At 39.9% G+C, this 21,918-nt stretch overlaps 1 protein-coding gene across 1 annotated transcript in view; it reads right to left on the bottom strand.

The window, feature by feature from the left end:
• LOC146573573 (receptor-type tyrosine-protein phosphatase gamma-like) overlaps positions 1-21,918 on the bottom strand; it is a 368,884-nt gene that overhangs the window by 76,415 nt on the left and 270,551 nt on the right. Inside the window, exons 7-8 of the mRNA XM_085272820.1 lie at positions 21,484-21,641; positions 8,761-8,953 (exon numbers count right to left, since the gene is read on the bottom strand). Coding sequence (XP_085128946.1) covers positions 8,761-8,953; positions 21,484-21,641 — 351 coding nt within the window. The remainder of the gene's footprint in view (positions 1-8,760; positions 8,954-21,483; positions 21,642-21,918) is intronic.

Here is a 21,918-nt window from a genome sequence, read left to right as displayed (position 1 = left end):
ATGATGGACTCTGGGCTGGACCAATTACAATAACTCCCTATTGAGTTGAAAAGGAACACAAATGGTCCCGTACTTCAGCTAGAATGAAAAAAAAAGACACAAAGCTGGAGTTATTCTGTCTTTACGCTGCACAGCTGCCTCTTCTTCTCTCATTCTCTCCCCTCCCTCTCCTGTTGCTACTTCAATCATAAAACTGATCAATGATCAGCTGATCTCCTTTTCTCTCTTGTTTGTTTATCGCCCACTTTGCGCCAGAAAGAGGAAACCAGTGGATGTCGCGCTAAACAACAGCAGCACGTTTAAGCTTGATCAGCTGTTGTTAGAATTTATTTAATATTAATTTCTAGTATCAGCTGATGTTTGCTGGAGCCACAGCTGTAAAGCTGCTGGTCATGATGTCGGTTTGGATATGTGGTGAGAGGGAAACATGAAGATGAAACCAGGAGATGTCCTTACTGGATCATCAGAGCTGAACAGGTGATGGAGAAACAGGTTTACCTTTTAGGTGACATGGATGAGTTGAAGGGAAGTTATGAACTGTTTCTGAGACACAAATAACACCAGGATCCTTTTCTAAGTAGCTGACAGCTGGTAACTGTGCAGGGGCGGGTCTAGCAAAGTGTTGTCAGGGGGGCAGGTAGGGCATTAACAGGGAAAAGGGGGCACAAAGAAATACTTTTCTTTCTTATTCTCATTTAAAATGTCTCGCTTTTAATAAATAATTATCTGAATCTTACAACCAAAGTTTTAATCTGATGTAAAATGTATAGAAATCATACATATACCAACAAGACTGTAAATCACTGTCACAGCAGCGTCTGTTTCCATTCAAAGGCTTTATGGCTTTTCCTATAATACCTGGTGAGCCGGTCTCTAGTCAAAAAACCCGTGTCCATTTTTTGTCCCAGTCTAGCACTGATGTTGATAAAAGATGAGTGTCATGAAGCTGTGTTTGCATTTATTTGCACTGCTTTCCACTCTGGAAGTCTATTTATAGGCTTTATACAACTTGTTTTTTTGTTTTTTTTTTAAGTTGTTGAATATAAATATTATTTTGCATATCTCTGAAAATGGCTTTTTTTATTACAACTCTCAAAAATCATGGTGCAGACCCCAATAACTTTGATAATCTTCGCCCTATATCAAATCTCTACGGAGCCCCCCAGGGGACATGGGAGAAAAAAAAAATTAGGGAGGAAAAAAAAAAAAATTAGGGAGGAAAAAAAAAAATTAGGGAGGAAAAAAAAATTAAGACGGACTTTTGCGAGATCTCGCAAAAGTATTGCGAGATCTCGCAATAAGTATTGCGAGCGCTCGCAAAAGTATTGCGAGCGCTCGCAAAAGTTTTAGCCGCATTCTTCGGAGGCCGCCAGCTCGAAGCCGACCGGGAGGTCGAGGCACGATGTGCCGGGAGAGCGGTGTTCCTCCCGGCTGTAGTAGGTCTCGACCTCCCGTTAGCTTCGAGCTAGTGGGTGTCAGATCTCCAAAAACGTCGGAGCTCTTTTTCAAATATGTGATGTCTTGTAAGCCGAGCAGGTATCTGACGTTTACACAACTACATTCACGCCTCAAAATATCTTAAAAGTGTATTTTGTGACCCAGAAAGAGTAATATTACAACTAAGTAGCTGCCGCCATTGTTGGAGTTTTGCGAGATCTCGCAATACTTTTGCGAGATCTCGCAAAAGTCCGTCTTAATTTTTTTTTTCTCCCTAATTTTTTTTTTTCTCCCTAATTTTTTTTTTTCCTCCCTAATTTTTTTTTCTCCCATGTCCCCTGGGGGGCTCCGTAAATCTCCCCTAGTTGTCGCCTCCCAGCTTCACTTACACCTCAATAACCATAATCTGTAATAGAACAGAAACTGCTCTGTTAAGGATTACCAGTGACCTTCTGATGGCAGCTGATTCTGGTCTCCTATCCATCCTCATCCTTCTTGATCTTAGTGCGGCGTTTGATACCATTTCTCACAATATTCTCCTGAACCGTTTAGCTTCCATTGGCATTAGTCACACCCCCTTTGCCTGGTTCACCTCATATCTCTCAGACCGCACTCAGTTTATGCAATTTAAATCCCAGTCTTCAAGTCTGTCCTGTTTCTGCTGGTGTGCCCCATGGTTCAGTATTAGGGCCTCTTTTATTCATTATTTACATGCTCCTTCTTGGTCATATGTTCTGAAAATATAATATAAATTTTCACTGTTATGCCGATGACACCCAGCTCTACCTTTCTTCTAAACCCAGTTCATCCCTCCCACCTTCCTCCTTCTCAGACTGTCTTATTGAGATTAGATCCTGGTTCTACTCCAATTTTCTCAAACTAAACAGTAATAAAACTGAAGTTTTACTTGTTGGTACACCATCTATCTTAACCAAATCCCACAGTTTTTCTATTAACATTGAACGTTCTCCCACCCTTCCCTCCCCTCAGGGTAAGAGTTTGGGTGTCATACTTGATAATACTCTTTCATTCCAGTCTCACATTAATTCCATAACCCGGTCTGCTTACTTCCTCTTGCGTAATATTAACCGACTCCGCCCCTTCCTTCCTCCCCATGCTGCTGCCGTCCTTGTCCATAGTCTTATTACGTCCCGCATTGATTACTGCAATTCCCTCTTATTTGGTCTCCTTAAAAGGTCCCTTCATAAACTCCAACTTCTCCAAAACTCTGCAGCTCGGGTCGTAACTCCTACTCTGTCAAGAGCTCATATTACAACAGTTCTTCAGCAGCTTCATGGTTGCCCGTAGAAACCAGGATAAACTTTAAAATCGTACTTCTCACGTACAAGTGTGTCCATAAATCTGCTCCTTCATATTTGTGTGAGCTGCTCCAGATCAACACTGTTTCCTGCCCTCTCATATCCTCATCTGCTGTTCATCTTACTGTTCCGTTCTCACGTCTCATCACTGTGGGGAGCAGAGCTTTCAGTCGCTCTGCTCCTCGCTCTGGGACTCTCTTCCTCCTGCACTAAGAAATATTGACTCTCTTTCCATATTTAAGTCACAGCTCAAAACACATCTGTTTAAACTGGCTTATTCGCTTTAGTGCTGATTTTATCTGTTGTCAAGCTCTGCTTTGCAATTTTAACTTATTTTATGTATTTTATGACTATTGCTCCTTTTATTAATGTTGTTCTTTTGTAAGATGACCTTGGGTTTTTGAAAGGTGCCCTCAAATAAAATGTATTATTATTATTATTATTATTATTATTATTATTATTATTATTATATTGCACTTCTATTTTTTGTTTTTGAAATCTGCATAAAATTGCATTTTAAATTTAAATTTTAGATTTAAAGTTCTGCTAACAGCTTAAATAAAAAGATCAGTATTGCTGAACTATAAAATATTTTGGGTGCAGTGTACTTTTTGCATCCAGGTATAACAGAATAGCTTTAGTGTTTTGTTTTTTTAAACTTGAGTACAAATACAAAATGCAGCAAGACATTAAAAAACAAAAACAAAAAAAAAAAACAGTTTTATTGATTATAATAGACTATCGGATTCATATCGGCAGATATCCAAATTTATGATATTAGTATCAGACATAAGTGGTATGGTTTCATCTCTAGGTTATACACTACTACTACATTTAATTATTAACAATTAATAAACTCTGGCTCACTTTCTTATAGTTTGCCTTTTAACCTGTCTTTCTCTGCTCTTATCTTTCTCTTTACCCCCAGTTATCACAGTGGATGGCTGCCCCTAACTGGGCATGGTTCTGCCAGAGTTAGAATAGCAGAAAAACTCCTATTAAAAAGGAGTTTCTTTCCCCCGTCATTCCCATTGTTGCCAAGTGCTTGCTCGTAGGGGGTCGGTGATTGTTGGCTTCCTGCTCAGGTAGTAGGTCTTTACCTTATAATTTAAAGTGTTCTGAGGCAATTGTTCTTCTGAATTGGCGCAATGTAAACGAAGCTCACTTGAAAATTTGATCAAATTGAAGTACCAGTCACTGAATATTTTCTCTTTAAAATCACCTGCTATAAAGAGCCTCAAGATGGTTGTGTGAGAAATCCCAGTAGATAGGGATGGGTATCGTTTAGGTTTTATCGGATACCGGTGCCAAATCAGTACTTTTGAAACGGTGCCGGTGCTCAAACGGTGCTCAAACCGGTGCTTAAAGAATGGAGAACACAAAATTGGTCCAAAAACCTCTCATGTTCAGCTGGTTTTTTGTAAAAAGATAACAATGTTAGCCTTTTCTGCAGCTATGGGACATATATGGTATCACTCTTGGCTGGAAGCAGTGCTTAAACAATGGAAAAAACACAAACTTTGTCCAAAAACCTCTCATGTTTAGCTGTTTTCCACTTTTTCTTTGGTCATTTTAGCCTTTTTGGCCAGGGTGAAGGGAGTATCTGCCATCAAACAAGAAGACAGCCGCATGTAACTACGACGGTGTTTGCTAGTTCACCTTACATGCATTAATGTAATAACGTGGTTAGCCTACTCAACGTAAATTACACACGAACAACATTAAGCTACTCACGCAGAGAAGAACGGCTGCTGCTGCATCATCATCCTCATCATTTCTGCTACACTGGCAGGGCTAGGGGCCAGGACTCTCCTCTTCGGGTTTTTGGGGATGTTGCTAACTCCGGGTCTGATAACAGGCAACCCACCCGCAGTAGATGTGCTCAGTGTGAGGTCTCGCAGCAAGCTATTAAATACAGCGCATTTCTCGGCTTTTAAAAAAAACGCTATGCGTCGCCAGGTGTTTCATCGGATTTGAGGTGTTACCTCCTTTGACAGTATCACAGTATCAGCTTAAAGCACTTGTTGCAGGCTGCTGAGTTTGCATCTTTTGCTGTGAAGTACAGCCAGACTTTTGACCGCTTCGCCTTGGACATTTTTAATCTGTAGCTCTGCTCTAAAAGAACGTACGTACCTGGACCCGCCTACTATCCTCGGAAACGTAAAATGATTGGCTAGAAGTGTATCACAGCTCAGGAAAAAACAGCACCGAAATCAAGCACCGAAATGTGCGCTGCTTTTCGGTCTGGTTACTACCATTTATGTCAGAACCGGTGCCATCATGGCACCGGACACCGGTACCCATCCCTACCAGTAGATCACCAGTTTCCAAAATACTCATACAATACTCTGACACATTCAAAGTCACTTAGATCGGATTTTTCTCCATTCTAATGCTTAGTTAATACTTTCTACTGTAATTCAAACCATGTTCTTCCTTCCTAAATATACTGAATTGCTGCCATGTAACTGGGTGATTAGATATTTGCATTAAGAAGCGGTTTAGACAGCTGTACCTGTTATTTTCATTTTAACTGTAATTCTACACACTTCCATCCAGCCGTCTTCCCTCCTCCTGATCTGCATTTCTTCTTTGCATACAGAAAATGTCTCATAGTAGCACTCAAGGACATCCTACACGAGCAAGCATAATGTGCCAGGAAAACACACACACACACACGCGTATGTGGAAGAGTGGGTTTGTGCATGTCTAGCATATATACTTTCCTTGCGGACCATATGGAACAGTGCCTGAAGGAAGGTTGGGGACAAACTCTTTAGGGAGAGATGACAGTGAACAGATGCTAGGCCTCACATGCAGACTTATAAGTCCACAGAGAAAAACAAGCACATTCACAAACACACAGCATGCATACACAAACTCTGCACACGTTGTAGCATTCTTTGACTGGTAATGAGGTGAGAGTGGGAGGTTGGCCAGTGTGCCTCCCACTGCCTTATGTTAGGAGAGTTAACAGAATTAGTACTAAAAAGACAGATAATCCAAAAGCACACAAAAAGAAAAGACAATCTGTACATATACTTCGTTTATTAACATTAAGAATCATTACCATGGAAGAATGATGTGAGGATATATTTTAGCAGATTAGGAATTCTGTATAGATCACCTGGGAGACCAAGTGATAGAACCAAGCACTAACAGAGGGTCAATGCCAACATTTTAAACAACCCTAGAACCACCAGGATGTGTCATTTTGACTCTATCCTGCAAAAACTAACAATAGTTACAAAGTTAAGACATTAGATTGAACATTGAAAAAAAATTACAACTTATTTTGGGGAATTGGTTGAGTTACAGTAGCTATGCTAAAACAGATCACTCACTGTGAAACAAAACAGGATATTGTCTACATTTTTTATTTGCCTACAGCTGGATACAATGCCATAAGAAATGCTTTAATCAATTAATTATTGTAAAAGTAGAACACTGAAAGTTTATCACCTTGTCCACATGCCTCAGTGTCATCAAACCAAGCCTCAGTCTGCTCCACTTGGCTTAAAAGCAATAAGATTGAGCTGCTCTGCCTGGGATTTCACTTTTTATTTCTTCAGATTAGTTCTCTGCACTTTGGACTCTCAGCTCATTTCAGCTCAGTTCATAGCAGCGAGGGAAATGTAGCTGTTTAAGCTAGTACAAGTACCTGACCCAAAGTAGCATTTTCCCTTACTTTGATCCAAGCATAGATTGAAACTACAGATGTAAATACCAATACCTCCTTTTATATAAATTAAGTCAATGAATATGAATAGGTCAGAGGTGTGGACTCGAGTCACATGACTTGGACTCGAGTCAGACTCGAGTCATTAATTTTATGACTTTAGATTTGACTTGAAAAAACGTTCTAAGACTTGTGACTTGACTTGGACTTTTACACCAATGACCTGGGACTTGAATTGGACTTGAACCGGTTTACTTGAAAAGACTTGATATTTCACCCCAAATATAAAATTTAACATGTATATTAGATGTACATGTAGATTGAAAATGTGACGTCATTCAGGGGTAGAACCGCAAAGGATTCTGGGAACTCGTGGCAAGAGGTACTAGTGCACGCAGGCTTTCAATTAAAATCAGTTATACAGCGATAAAAAGAAACACAAAAATGTCAAGAAGCCGTTGTACTATTAACTGCAATAGCCGGTCACATGACAGCCACGGAAAGCCGACGGGTAAAGAGATCGGTTGTTATCGGATTACGTCGTTGAAGAGAAATTGTTCGAGCCATGTTTCCGAAGTAACAAAGACGCGACTGGATTGCAGCCATTCAAAGACCAAATATAACATCCCAGAACCCTCCAGCTCCCAGGTTAGTCTGCTCCAAGCATTTACACGAAGGTCAGTTTGCTGTTGTAGTTAATGCGTCATTTTTCTTAACATAATTGGTGATATAGGTTACAAGCAAGTCTGGCGCTGAACAGAAATTGTCGCGCTATGCTCCTTTGTTTATTGTGCATAAATAGTGAATTGTCCTGACACAATATTGCGTTTCGCTTCTGTTATTATGGTACATTGACAAAAACATATACTTTTATTCACAGGATAAAACAGTTTTTATGTATCACTAATTGCCCAGTACGATTACAGCATACAGTATTATTGTCACTGCTACATTTCTGTAAGGCGTACCAGAAATTATTTCTACTACTAATTAATTACCGTTGAGCTCAAAGGTCCTATTAATAAACGGTTAACGAATGTGTATTTATGAAGACGATTTGTGAGACTGGTAAACGTATGATACGTACGATGGTCTTTCGTTCTACACGGTGCATTTCAAGGTCCTGTACCCATCCGTCGGTAAACTGTACCTGGGCTTGTTGCAGTGACCTGAAGTTACTAAACTTCATGAGTGTATGCGCTCACTCCAAGAACCGTATGATTATAAATATGCAAATAAACATGCTACGATGAGATAGCTGACTTCATCTAACTAGCAAATGTTGTCCAGGCTACGTTGGTGATGCAGTTTTTTTTAATGTGTATGATATTTTTGTCATGCGATTTTAAAGCCGGTGTTGTGCCAAAAACTGATTTCCAATGTTTCCGTGTATTTTTTTCCGTGTAATATCTTTATGTATGTTCGTAAATAGACTTCGGTGAACAGGGTTTACAAAGGGGTTATATATAGAATTAAAAAATTATCAGTTTTTCAAGTATCTTCACAACTCTGTGTTATTGTACTTACATTATAACCAATCCGGTCCCTTATCCCTACTTAAAATATTTTTAAAGAACTATTGGAATATTTGCTGCCATTTCTGCTGTCCTCTTGGCCAACTTACTCTTACAAAAGACATTTTTAATGTTAATGAGATTGTTTTTAACTGCAAAAATAAAGGTTATATAAAAGTCACTGCCAAAAACTGATTGTGGCTTCTACCTTGTTACACAGATGTTGTTTGTGGCTCAAGATGACTATATGTCATCCATGAGGGATGCATTTGACATCTGTTTCATATATTATAGCCCAACAAGTTACTTATAGCAGTTTAAATACAAGCAATCAATTTTGGCAAATACCGGAAATCAGTTTTTGGCAGACAATCACTTTTTAGCACAACACCGGTCCTACAACCGCATCCAAGAATAACATGCAGCTTATCTCAGAACTGTCGGTGAAAATTATTCTTGGAGCTAAGTTTAATTGAGCTGCAAGTTCACTATTTTGTCATGTGTTGAGAAAAACACAGATTTAAAAATTACATGGTCCAATATTTACATAACTGCAACCTTCTTTTTTCGTTTTTTTTTAAAGACTCGAAAAGACTTGAAATTCAAAATTTCAGACTTGTGACTTGACTCGGACTTTTACACCAGTGACTTGAGACTCGACTCTGACTTGCCTGACATTACTTGAGACTTGACTTGAGGATAAAGACTTGAGACTTACTTGAGACTTGCAAAACAATGACTTGGTCCCACCTCTGGAATAGGTAATATAAAAAAAACCAAAAAATTAATACTTAAAGTGTGAACATCCTACCTTTGGAAGCCTCTGTGCCATACGGGTTGCTGCCGCTGTCATTTAGGTCAGGCAACCAGGCATCTTTTACTGCAGACTTGAAGACGTGCCGGTTATCTAAGCTCTGGATGGGCCTGAAGTTGCTGCGCAGATACTCCACCGACTTAACATGGTCTTGTTGCTCTGTGGTGAAGATGGAGTAGAAAGCCTCCAACTGGTGGTAGTAGGGAAAGTGAACATTACAGCAAAATAGAGATACGAGTGGAGACAGGTAGTTATTACCAAGCAGAAGTCAATTTGGTTATTTTGAGTGTCTTTTCATTCTTTTTTTGCACTCATCACACAGAAGCAAAAGCCAATTTTACTGACAAAATAAAACAAAGCATTTCACAAAAATTAAGAATATGAGCAGGAAAATAAAGAAACTTTGATAATTGCCTGGCACGTGGCAGTGACCAATAAAGGACCTGACATAAAAATACACAGGTTTCAACGCACTGAAATATAAATTAATAAAAATGAAATAACATAAACACATAACACACATTTGAAAACAACTGCATGCAAATATATAAATGATAAATAAATGCATTTTAAAAAATAAGCAAACATGGGACACTACAAAAATGCTGAATGCTCACTGTTACTATTCCATTAAAAAAAAAGAAAAAACTTTGTCATTCCACCAGTAAAAAAAAAATTTTTTTTTAAAAAGGCCTGTGAGTTTGAGGGTCCTGCACAGTATCTTAGCTGTTCCTAGGATCGCGCTCTTCTGGACAGAGATCTCCGATGTTGTTCCTGGGATCTGCTGGAGCCACTCCTTTAGCTTGGGGTCACTGTACCTAGTGCTCTGATTACCAGTAGGACCACTGTTACCTTCACCCTCCACACCTTCTTGACTTTTTATTTCAGCCCAGGTTCTTGTGTTCCTTCTCCCTGATGTTGCTATCATTCAGTATTGCTACATTTATCACGACAGCCATCTTCCTCTGATTCCTCTTCTTGTCCACCACTGTCTGGTTGGTTAGCCATCACCAGTTTGTCAGTATCTGAAAATCCCATAGGATCTTAGTTTGGTCCTTCTCGACCACTCTCTGCCTCCGTTTCACCAAACCTTTCACCAAACCCCCAAGCCTCAGTTTCACTAAAACCTTTGTTCTCTTCTGAATCACTCGTGTTCCATTTTGACCTCAGGACTTCCAGGCCATACTCTGCACAGATGTTCTTGTATACTATGTAGAGATGGCACGATACCACTTTTTTATGTCCGATACCGATATCATAAATTTGGATATCTGCCGATACCGATATGAATCAGATATAGTGTAGCTTGTAATCAATAAAACTGTTTTTTATAAATAACTTGCTGCATTTTGTATAAGTTCATACTCAAGTTTTAAAAACAAAACAAAACACTAAAGTTATTCTGTTATACTCGTATGCAAAAAATACACTGCACCCAAAATATTTTATAGTTCAGCAAAACTGATCAATCTACTAAATTTAAACCTACTCCATCATCCCTATTCTGGTATCTTAAAAACCCTCTACTGCATGACTTTTTAATTTTTGGGGAAAAAATATTTCTCCTTATTTTGGGGGAGCTTTACACAGCAAAATCTCCAGTGTTAAATTAACACTAGAGAGTGTCTATACAGGGAGTGCAGAATTATTAGGCAAATGAGTATTTTGTCCACATCATCCTCTTCATGCATGTTGTCTTACTCCAAGCTGTATAGGCTCGAAAGCCTACTACCAATTAAGCATATTAGGTGATGTGCATCTCTGTAATGAGAAGGGGTGTGGTCTAATGACATCAACACCCTATACCAGGTGTGCATAATTATTAGGCAACGTCCTTTCCTTTGGCAAAATGGGTCAAAAGAAGGACTTGACAGGCTCAGAAAAGTCAAAAACAGTGAGATATCTTGCAGAGGGATGCAGCAGTCTCAAAATTGCAAAGCTTCTGAAGCGTGATCATCGAACAATCAAGCGTTTCATTCAAAATAGTCAACAGGGTCGCAAGAAGCGTGTGGAAAAACCAAGGTGCAAAATAACTGCCCATGAACTGAGAAAAGTCAAGCGTGCAGCTGCCAAGATGCCACTTGCCACCAGTTTGGCCATATTTCAGAGCTGCAACATCACTGGAGTGCCCAAAAGCACAAGGTGTGCAATACTCAGAGTCATGGCCAAGGTAAGAAAGGCTGAAAGACGACCACCACTGAACAAGACACACAAGCTGAAACGTCAAGACTGGGCCAAGAAATATCTCAAGACTAGTTTTTCTAAGGTTTTATGGACTGATGAAATGAGAGTGAGTCTTGATGGGCCAGATGGATGGGCCCGTGGCTGGATTGGTAAAGGGCAGAGAGCTCCAGTCCCACTCAGACGCCAGCAAGGTGGAGGTGGAGTACTGGTTTGGGCTGGTATCATCAAAGATGAGCTTGTGGGGCCTTTTCGGGTTGAGGATGGAGTCAAGCTCAACTCCCAGTCCTACTGCCAGTTTCTGGAAGACACCTTCTTCAAGCAGTGGTACAGGAAGAAGTCTGCATCCTTCAAGAAAAACATGATGTTCATGCAGGACAATGCTCCATCACACGCGTCCAAGTACTCCACAGCGTGGCTGGCAAGAAAGGGTATAAAAGAAGAAGAACTAATGACATGGCCTCCTTGTTCACCTGATCTGAACCCCATTGAGAACCTGTGGTCCATCATCAAATGTGAGATTTACAAGGAGGGAAAACAGTACACCTCTCTGAACAGTGTCTGGGAGGCTGTGGTTGCTGCTGCACGCAATGTTGATGGTGAACAGATCAAAACACTGACAGAATCCATGGATGGCAGGCTTTTGAGTGTCCTTGCAAAGAAAGGTGGCTATATTGGTCGCTGATTTGTTTTTGTTTTGTTTTTGAATGTCAGAAATGTATATTTGTGAATGTGGAGATGTTATATTGGTTTCACTGGTAAAAATAAATAATTGAAATGGGTATATATTTGTTTTTTGTTAAGTTGCCTAATAATTATGCACAGTAATAGTCACCTGCACACACAGATATCCCCCTAAAATAGCTAAAACTAAAAACAAACTAAAAACTACTTCCAAAAACATTCAGCTTTGATATTAATGAGTTTTTTGGGTTCATTGAGAACATGGTTGTTGTTCAATAATAAAATTATTCCTCAAAAATACAACTTGCCTAATAATTCTGCACTCCCTGTATGGGTCCACACCTCTGAGTGTTAAATACAACACTGTTGAGTGTTAAATTAACACTTTTGACAGTGTTATATGTTTAAAAGTAACCTAGTCAGTTTTGAAGATTAACAATGGCTAACACTGAGCAGTGCTTGTTTTCTAACACTGGAATATTTCTAACATTTTGAGTTATTTTCCAGCTCACTGTCCTCACTTTCTGAGGACAGAAAGTGCACATTCCCTTGGTTTCCTTGCATAAAAGGTTTTTACATCCATGTCCTGTAATTATGAGTAGATTGTAAAGTAAAAACATTGACTATGATCATATAAATGCACACAAACACATCTCTACACACATATGCAAATGCATTATATTGCCTGAAAAAGATTGGGCTAACTGCGCAGTGTTGCCTTGAGGCAAAGAATGAAAATTAACAGTTTTACTGTATAAATAAATTTAAAAAAGTAGAACAAACAATCAAATATGCTTCTTAACATATTCATGCACATACAAGTATTTTTTAATATACATTTATTTCACTATAAACATGTAAAATAGTGATCTTTATCTTGCCTCCTAATGGAGATGTCTGTCATGTAGTGCAGCTTGCAGAAAGGGGTCCTGCCCCCCAAATGAAAGTCACACCACCTTCAACTCTTCATTTTATTTCAAAGAGATGTGCCTGGTAGCATTATTTGGAAAAAAAAAAGGTTGTTTTTTTTGAAGGGCCAGTGTAAGGCATGAAAATGTGGTTTGTTGCCACAGGGCAATGCTATGCTGTAGAGGGTTAAAGAGTACTTAGCAGAAATATTAAACAACCTAACTAATAGGGTTGCCAACTCCCAGCAAAAATATTAGGGATCCGCCCCCACCCTCCACCTCAGAATGCTTAATCGTCATAATCAACTTTAATTTAATGCACGTGCAAAACAAATGCACTAGTGATGTGGTGTTTGCGAACGAAACGGCTCTTAGAGCTGGATCTTTGAAGTGAACTACGTGAGCTGGATCCTTAATGGGAGCCGTGGTTTTTTTTGTTTTTTTGTTTTTTCTTCTTTCTCTCACCCTCTCTCTCGCACTTTTTTTTTTGCTTCACTCCGCACGCGAGCCTTGTGCTTGCGCTGAGCAGAGGGGGAGGGGCAGTAGTTACACTCGCAGTAGCACAGGAACAGAGCAGGAGAGAGAGAGAGAGAGCCAGGGACAACAACGTCACATTAGAAAGGTATAGTAATCATCCACAACTATTTTCAGTTGCAGATGATAAATGATTCAGAAAGTTTATTCATGCAGGTCCATATGACAGAGAATATGCATCTTCTTTTTGTTTTCATATTATAATTTATATTTAATTGTGTTGTGGTTTGCAGTGTTTTGTGTTGTTTCACTTTAAATTTGTTTAAAAGGAAAAAGCTGAAAATTTAAATAGTTAAAAGTTTAAAATGTAAATAGTTGATTTTTGTATTATATGATTTATTTATTACATTTTATGTGGAGTGAACAAATAAAAGTATATTTACAGTGGCCCCTACAGACAAAGCACGTACAAACTCCAAAACACGTACAAAACACAACAGAAGTGCTCCAGGATGCTAGGGGGCAGTGTTGAGCTTTTGTTACCTAGTGGCTAAACAAGCCAGCAAGTACCAATGACCGGATTTGGTGTGTGGTAGTAACAGGTAAATGTAAATTCTTTTTTAATTATTTGAATATATATGAGTGCTTGTGTATAAATACACACACAATACACATATGCTTTCAGTTGTGTTATTTAAGTGATCTAGGTAGCTCTGTTTGGAAGTTCAGTTAACGCTAGAAATGTGTTTTGGAGTTTGTACGTGCTTTGTCTCTAGGGTCCACTGTATATATTTATATATAAACATATATAAATAAAACCACTTTTTTTTTTACATTAATAATTCCTTTTGTGCATAATTTCATATTGTTGTTAATAATAAATTAATTAAAGCAACAAAACAACCTGAAGAGCCGGCTCTTTTTAGTGAGCCGAGCCAAAAGAGCTGGTTCTCTAAAAAGAGCCGGAAATCCCATCACTATTTCCCTCCCAGGCTTCTAGACTTCTGATTGACCAAAATTTTGTTTTTAGCCTTTACATGTGGACAGACATATTTTTTTAAAACTGCACGTGTGGATGAGATTTTTTTTTTAAAAACGAAAATGGAAAATCTCTGTTAGAGTGAATTGTTAAATGTTGTCATTTTTATGCTTACCATCTCTACATTGTTTCAAACTGTGTGATCAAAGACATTCCTTTGTTCCCCTCTCCAGCCTGTCGAATGGTGGGAGGCTGTAGTGTTTTATTACAGGCACATCCCATGTGAAGGTTCTGTTTTGTTGTTTAGTAAACTTCCTGCCCTTCATGGCCTCACTTGTGTTGTGCATGGTGAACCAATAAAGGAATTGAGCCATATATAGGGTGTGGGGGAGACTACCCTTTTTATGACCAAGGATGTTGTTAAAAACAGTTGTTATCAGGAAGTCCCGCACACAGAAAGACACACTCACGTACACGTACACACACACACACACACACACACACACACACACACAATGCCTTATCTTTTGTAACCATAGGGGGGTTTTACAATGGGAGGTGCTTGTGTGTACTGTAACTGTTTTCAATAAAAGGCGGCAAGCGGAGCCCTGAGTCGAGGTCGTCTGTGGTAGGATTCAGAGTGCTCTGAGACACCGACCGGGGCCTCCCTTGCGCAAGTAAAATCGATTGATCACTGTTGCCTTGCATCATTCCTTCACGGAAATAAGTCTCACGAGTCAGCGAGGTCTAAGTTTAGACTCAACAATCTCCATTTTTAAAAATACCTGTGTACGTGTGGATATAGCCTAAGTATATTTATTTGAAAATCCAAATCACCATATCAGTATTTATTCTGAAGAGGTATTTTACAATGTCATGTTACAATTTAAAATGTTCTGAACCATCTCAGGTGGAAGGATTAACTCACCCATCCTACTTAGAATTGGTACTCATAGGTTAATCTCACTAGTATTTCTCTGTTGACATCTCAATTTTAGGGCAATTGTGAAATGAGTCGAGTATAACAAAAAACATTAAAAGGTTGACGACACACGAGACCGGCTCTTCATACACATGTGTCCACACACGCAGTCTGTTTGAAAGGAGCCGATTTTTGTTGAGCTGTCATGTAAGTATCTGAGCATCGGCCCCTTTTTGCTAACCCTACTTCAACTATCATCCAAAACGAAAGTGTTTCAAAAAGCAAAACTCAACAGGCCTTTGATTTTATTCACTTCAGGCTGAATCTCGTTTCGAAAACCTGAGCCCAAAGCAACCGTAAGTCAATTACAAAATGAAAAGTGTCACTGAAATTCCAGGAGGTAGCTTACAAAAGCTGTATTCAGGAGTTTCCTGTCATGTCAAATGTTTACGTGCAATAAAGTTTCTACTCAAATCAGCACATATGTCTTTATTGGCAGTGTTAAATTGATTGTACTGCTTACACGTATTGTTGGTATGTTGTCCTTTGAAAATAGAATAAACATATTCCTTCCATATACAAACATTTTAAATAAATAATATGTACTGAGCACTGTTATGTACCCAGTAGGTTTGGGTGGGAATTTTGTAAAGCGCTTTATTGAAGTAATGTGGCGGTCAAACAGGTGGTCGGCGGGCTGCAAGTGGTCACATGTGATGGCCCTGGTTTTCCTGAGACAGGAGAATCTGGCAATGGCCTACAGGGGTGGCAGAGGGCAGCCAGGGATTTTTGGGGCAGTGTTTATTGTCCTCGGCGCAGCCCCCTGCGTACTAAACACCCAGGCAGTAAGAGAGTACGCTCTCAAATGAGGAGTGGCAGAAGGTCAGGTTATTTTCCTCAGGACACAGGAAGTGTAGCTGCTGCAGGACCTTCTTTACCAAGTGGACCAGAAAAAAAAAAGTTTGTTATTGCTATAAACATGGGCAAAATATTGTTCTGTCAGTAGTCTTAATGCCGGATCACCTTCTTATTTATGTTAAGTAACAGGGCTTAATAATTAGGGTGGATGGATTTTCCTTCTCATTAGGGATCAAGGGGTCACTTCAAGGAGGAGTCTCTGGAGGTAGCTTATTAGCAGAGGATTAGTGTCACTTTTGAGTGTGTGCAAGACAATGATGCATCTGTGGTACCAAATACTCAATTTATGTTTTATTTATAGAGCACTTTTCTCAACACTTTGGAGCTCAAAGTACTTTCTATAAAACCACACACACGCACACACACACACACGCACACACACCATTAAGTGCGCAGCATCTGCTGAGTTATTCTGCTCAAGCTGGCCTGGTTACACAGGATTTCCTTCACAATTACAATATGATGAACGTAGTAAATAACATCAAGTCACACATAACACTGAGTTGAACTGAACAATGGTTATCTTTGCATTTCCCAAAGAAAAACCTTGACAGTTTTAAAGTATAAACTACTGAAGGCACAGGGCAAGTTTAACATCAGGGCTCTTTATTTAATGCTTACTTCCATACTGTTCATATTTCGTGCTTTGACAGTATGATTAAGGCCAAATCTTCCCTTATAATAATGTCTACACCAAAAGCGGAAGGACAGATCAATTTGGAATGGAGTTATCTAACACATTTTCAGACAGCAGAGTGGTTTTACAACTTAATTGGAGAAAATTATCACTCAGGTCACTTTTTACCTAAAGCACGGAGTAATAACAGCCACAGTGATTTAAAAAAAACAAAACAAACAAACCTCGAACTTCTAGGATTTATCATACAGGTTTGTGTAACCATTGCAACTGTTATGAACAGTAATAATAATTTTTTGCACATCAAGTCACCCTGCATATTAAGCTCATAGCTCTTTTGTAGATCTCTGTTTCACACTTTAATATTGTCTTCTTTTTTATCTTCTTTTGTTTATTTGTACCATTTGTATTTTATGTTTTTTTTCTATTTTACATGTTAATCGGCATCTGTGTGTGGACAGCAAAGAACGAATTTCATTGCACAGAGAAATGCCTTCTTTTCCTTTGGACACATGACAATAAACACTTCAACTGTTAAATACTATTTTAAATGCTTTGTCCTAAAAAAACAAACAAACAAAAAAAACCCAGAACAACTCGTAATTACCCTTTGTAAATCTCAATATCAATTCAACATTTATTAATATTTAGAACAAAAAACTTGATTATTGCATACTTGTCTTGCCCATTCAAAACAGTGATAGAAAACTTTGTGTGTATGGGACTTGCCACTGTTTCACTGAGACAGCTTTGTAAGTTTAACCCTTTTCATGATTTATTTTTTAAGAGATCAGGTAGCTTAGAGTAAATTAATTCTAAGTTGTTTATTTTCAGACTATGTAGTTACATTGCAGATTATTGTGCTTGCAGGCATAATGCACTTTTCTTTATATAGCGCCTTTCTAATCTTACTGACCACTCAAAGCAGAGCATGTTATTCTATACACTTATAATAACCAATTAATATAACATGCTTGTCTCTGGAACAGGAGTGCCTGAAGGAAACATTCACAGGGATACACAGGCCATCTAAACTGCAGGATATGCAGGAACCTTCCTTTTCGAGTATCTAGGAAACGTTTTACTACAAGACGACAGTGCAAACCACTTTACCACCATGCCTCTTATCAATCCATCTTCTCTCTAGGCATCCTCTGTAGGATTTCTGTTCCTTGTGCAATATATATATATGATCACTCCTGAGCTGTGTTACTATTTCAAAGTTTAGAACTCCCACGACCCATCAAGGACCAGCAGGTGCCTGTCTCTGTCAAATCCTGAGCAAACAGATCAGATAAAAATACACACGGACATGACTTTCCAATACCACCATTTTTCTTGGTAGTGGACCTGCCAATTCCAGTACCAGAATAAGCAGGTCCACCACTGGTGCCCTGTGCTTTTCACAGATGAGTATGAGTTCACCCTTAGCAAATGTGATAGGGTCTCAAGGAGATGTGGAAAATGTTACCCTGCCTACAACATCACTCAACATGACAGATTTGGTGGTGGGTCAGTAATGGTCTGGGGAGGCATAGCCATGGAGGGACGCACAATTACTGAAGCCAGGATGCTATACCAGATGTTCTCCATGGAACCATCCAAAACATACTGTCAATGGCAAGAGAATAATATGAGAACAGCCCCACCAATACTGGAGATGAACCAGTCCTGTTCTACTGAGCATATGGGAGAAGGATACAGCAGAGGACAACAATGTCCAGTGGCTAGTGGATCTAAGAACAGATTAAAGCACAGTGGCAGACATCCAAGAGCAAGTCTTTGTCTAAGAGCTGGACAGAACAGGCCCTGGCATGATTCACATCTACTGGCTAAAGCTAACTGCACTCCATGACTGTCTGGCAGCACAAATGAGCAAAATGCTAATAGATGAGACACAACCAGAATGGCTAATGAAAGCCTGGGCAGTCCTAATCCCAAAGTCAACTACCTGACTCAGCACAACATGAAAGAAACCTGTCAGCCATCATAGTGTCTAGCATGAACAGGCACATTGCTCAGTACATGGGCGGGGCACAGAAAGGAATTTGGCAGAATCACTACAGGGACAAAACACCAGCTGTTGGCAGATAGAACAGTCACTAGAGACTGTAAGACCAGACTGACCAGCATGTGCTCCTCCTGGATTGATTACAGGAACACTTATGACTCAGTCTCTAACACGTGGACCTGAAATGTCTAGAACTATAAAAGATCAATGAGGCGATGTGGAGAACAACACTGGAGGCTAGCCTCAGCCAGATCATTAACAAAACTGACTTCAGATACTAACTATAGAATGTGTCTGTGAAGGTTCTCAGTCATCCAGGTCATTGTAGTCTAAGGAGCTTGGGAAGAAAAGCGTCTGGATTTTTTTAAGTTGCTTGAAGACCTTTCACCTCTCATCTGAGAAGCTAAGTTAATTCCCAATAAAACTAACAAACAAACAAACATCTGTCTCCTATTTTTTGTCACACATGAAAGAAGCATCAATATCTGATGAGAAGACTCATTTATTTTTGGTTGTTTTTTTATCAACAGGAGAAGAATGTCTCTAACAAGTTGATTTGTTCACCTAGGATGATTTGTCTTAATTTTCACATGGCATTGCTTGAATTTGACCCTGAAAAAGGCGTATGAACCCTGTTCCACAGTTTCACTCACTGTAATAAATTCTTGTCATGTACGCTCCACTTCTGTGTTAAATCTGCTCTGGGTCCAGTCTGTACGGCTCACACCGTGACAGACCTCTTACTTTAAAAGTAAGAGGTCTGTCAGTTACAAAAGTTGTAAATGATTTTATTGCTTTGTTCACACTTTTCCTTCTCACATTCCATAGTGAATACATTCCGGATCATGCAATGCATGAGTGGGGCACAGAAAGGAATTGGCAGGAATACCAGAGGAGCGAAACATCAGCGGCTGGTAGAGAAAGCAGTTGCCCGAGACTGCAAGGCTAGAGTGACCAACCTGTGCACTGCCTGGATTGATTACAAGGAGGTCTATGCTTCGATGCCCCACACCTGGATCCTGAAATGACTACAACTGTACAAGATCAACAGGACCCTTAGAGCCTTCATCAAGAACTCTAAACAACATTGGAGGCCGACTGAAAGCCTATAGCACACGTCACCATCAAGAGCGGGATCTACCAAAGAGATGCGCTGTCCCCACTGCTGTTCTGCATAGGCCTGGACCTCCTCAATGAGATCATTAACAAGACTGTCTAAGGATATCAGCCACTGTGAGTACAAGAAAACAATTATTAGAATATAATGTGTTAAATTTGCTTAGATGAAAGGGTCCAGCAGTAGATCAGAGGAATAGGGAAGGATTTGTCTGTGGGTTTCAGTTTGGTTTAGCTACAGTAGAGGGAGAGGAATTTATGCACACCAGGTGTCAGCCTGTCATAAAAGGAGACAGGAAGCTACAGATGGGGGATGCTAATGCTAGTACGTGAAAAGCTTATAATTGTCATAACTTAGAAGTAGGTTTGCAGGAGACCCTCCACATGCTTAGCTGTTAAAGTAAGACAACAAGAGGCCAATGGCCCAGTGGATGCAGAGTGCGGGTCTCAGTGCTTGTAATATGTTAACTGTGTTTTGTATGTTTTGTAAAGGAATTTGGTGTAGCTTGGGTGAGGGGAGATGGACTTTTATGACCAGTAGAAAGTCACATACACAGAGACACACTGTGCTTTAACTGTGGCGACGCACACCCACCCACACGCACAGTCACTCACGTACACTCACATAAACACACTGGCACTCACGTGCTTGCACATACATATGCAAACACAGAGTTTACAACACATCATGTGGGTTTTATGATGGGGTCGCTTCTATAAAGCTGGTTGTAACAAAACAAAGAAGTGAAGATCTGCAGAGGGACACCAGCCTTGAACGTCCCTCCTTCTAGAAGGTGCATGCGTAACTGAAGATGAATAAAGATTTTGTGAAATAACTACTCAGTCCGGTGCCGTCTCTGGAGACCCAACGATTAAAAAAAGAACCGGAGTGAAACTGCTTTAAGTAACACCACCTCTTCTACATCGATGATATCTTGCTGTATTCCCAGAGTGAATGGGACATCACTTCACTGATCCACTCCACAAGGATCTACAGCAACGAAACTGGAATGTTATTTGGACTCGAGAAGTGTAATCGGATCGTAACAAAGAGAGGAAAGGTAGTCAGAACTGAGGGCATCACACTACCAGAAGGCAACATTGTTGAGGACAGCTTCAAGTACTTGGGAATCCCACAGGCAAATGGGAACCATAACGAGGCCGCTAGGAAAGCTGCAACCACCAAGTACCTGCAGAAAGTAAGGCAAGTCCTGATTAGTCAGCTGAATGGCAAGAACAAGATCCGGGTTATCAACACCTATGCCCTGTTGGTGATCAGGTATCCTGCTGGGATAACAAGCTCCTGACCATTCATGGAGGATTTCACCCCAAATCCAGCACACTGAATCTGTACGCTAGAACCACATCCAGAATAAGACAATGAACATCCACGAGTACATCAGACAACTGACCACATGCTCAGTGAATACCTCAGACAGCAGAAACCCAAGAAAGAGGAGCAAGAGCAGCCAAAATGGGAGACACCCACTAGGGTGGTCAAGAATGACTGTGCTAAAATCCTGTGGGACTTTCAGATACAGACGGACAAACTGATGATGGCTAACCAACCGGACATAGTAGGGGTGGAGGAGAGGAAGACTGCCATAGTGTTAGACGTAGCCATAGCAAATGACAGCAACATCAGGAAAAGGGGACACGAGGACCCTCATGCTCACAGGCCCGTAGTAGAGAACCCGAGCTTAAGGGATAGACCGCCAGCAGAGGAGAGAGGGGAATTTTTTACATTTTATAAAATAAGTTGTGGTTAATTAACTTCAGCATTAACATAGAATAAAAATAAGGTTTTGCAATATGTTTAAATGAGTGGTGTTATTCTTATATAACTAAGGAAACAAGTTGACACAGCTGTATTACTGGCATGCTTCTTACCTGTTTGTAAGAGAAGTAGACAGGACTGCTGAAAATGATCCACTCTACCACCTTGCTGCAGGGTGGAGTGGTCAAAGAGCCAGTGTAACGATAATAACTTCCCAGTGAGGATGGCAGCAGGTCCTTAAGCACAAATGGCTCCAGAAAGGTCTCCTTTTCTGTTTGAAAGATAGTAGGACAGATAGTTTCAATCAATGCAATATAATCTATATAACAAGCTTTATTTCCCTGCAAACTGAAGTGGCAAGGGTTCAGACTTGCTTCAGAGCCTTTAGGTTTAATGTGTCATGGCCCAGCGGCACGAGGTAACAGAGATGGACACAGGTGCAGAAACCAACCCGGAAGCGAGACGATAAGGGAACAAAGGATTTATTTCCGCCCACAGGCAAACACAAGCAAAAAAAACAAAATGACGCCACCACACTAGTGGCGCGT

This window comes from Mchenga conophoros, linkage group LG5 (assembly GCF_057382185.1).
Source record: "Mchenga conophoros isolate Kocher_MC1m ecotype Shallow Benthic linkage group LG5, M_conophoros_male_GT1.1, whole genome shotgun sequence".
NCBI lineage: Eukaryota > Metazoa > Chordata > Actinopteri > Cichliformes > Cichlidae > Mchenga > Mchenga conophoros.
Note: the sequence above shows the minus strand (reverse complement) of the source record. Positions and strands in the feature narration are given on the sequence as shown.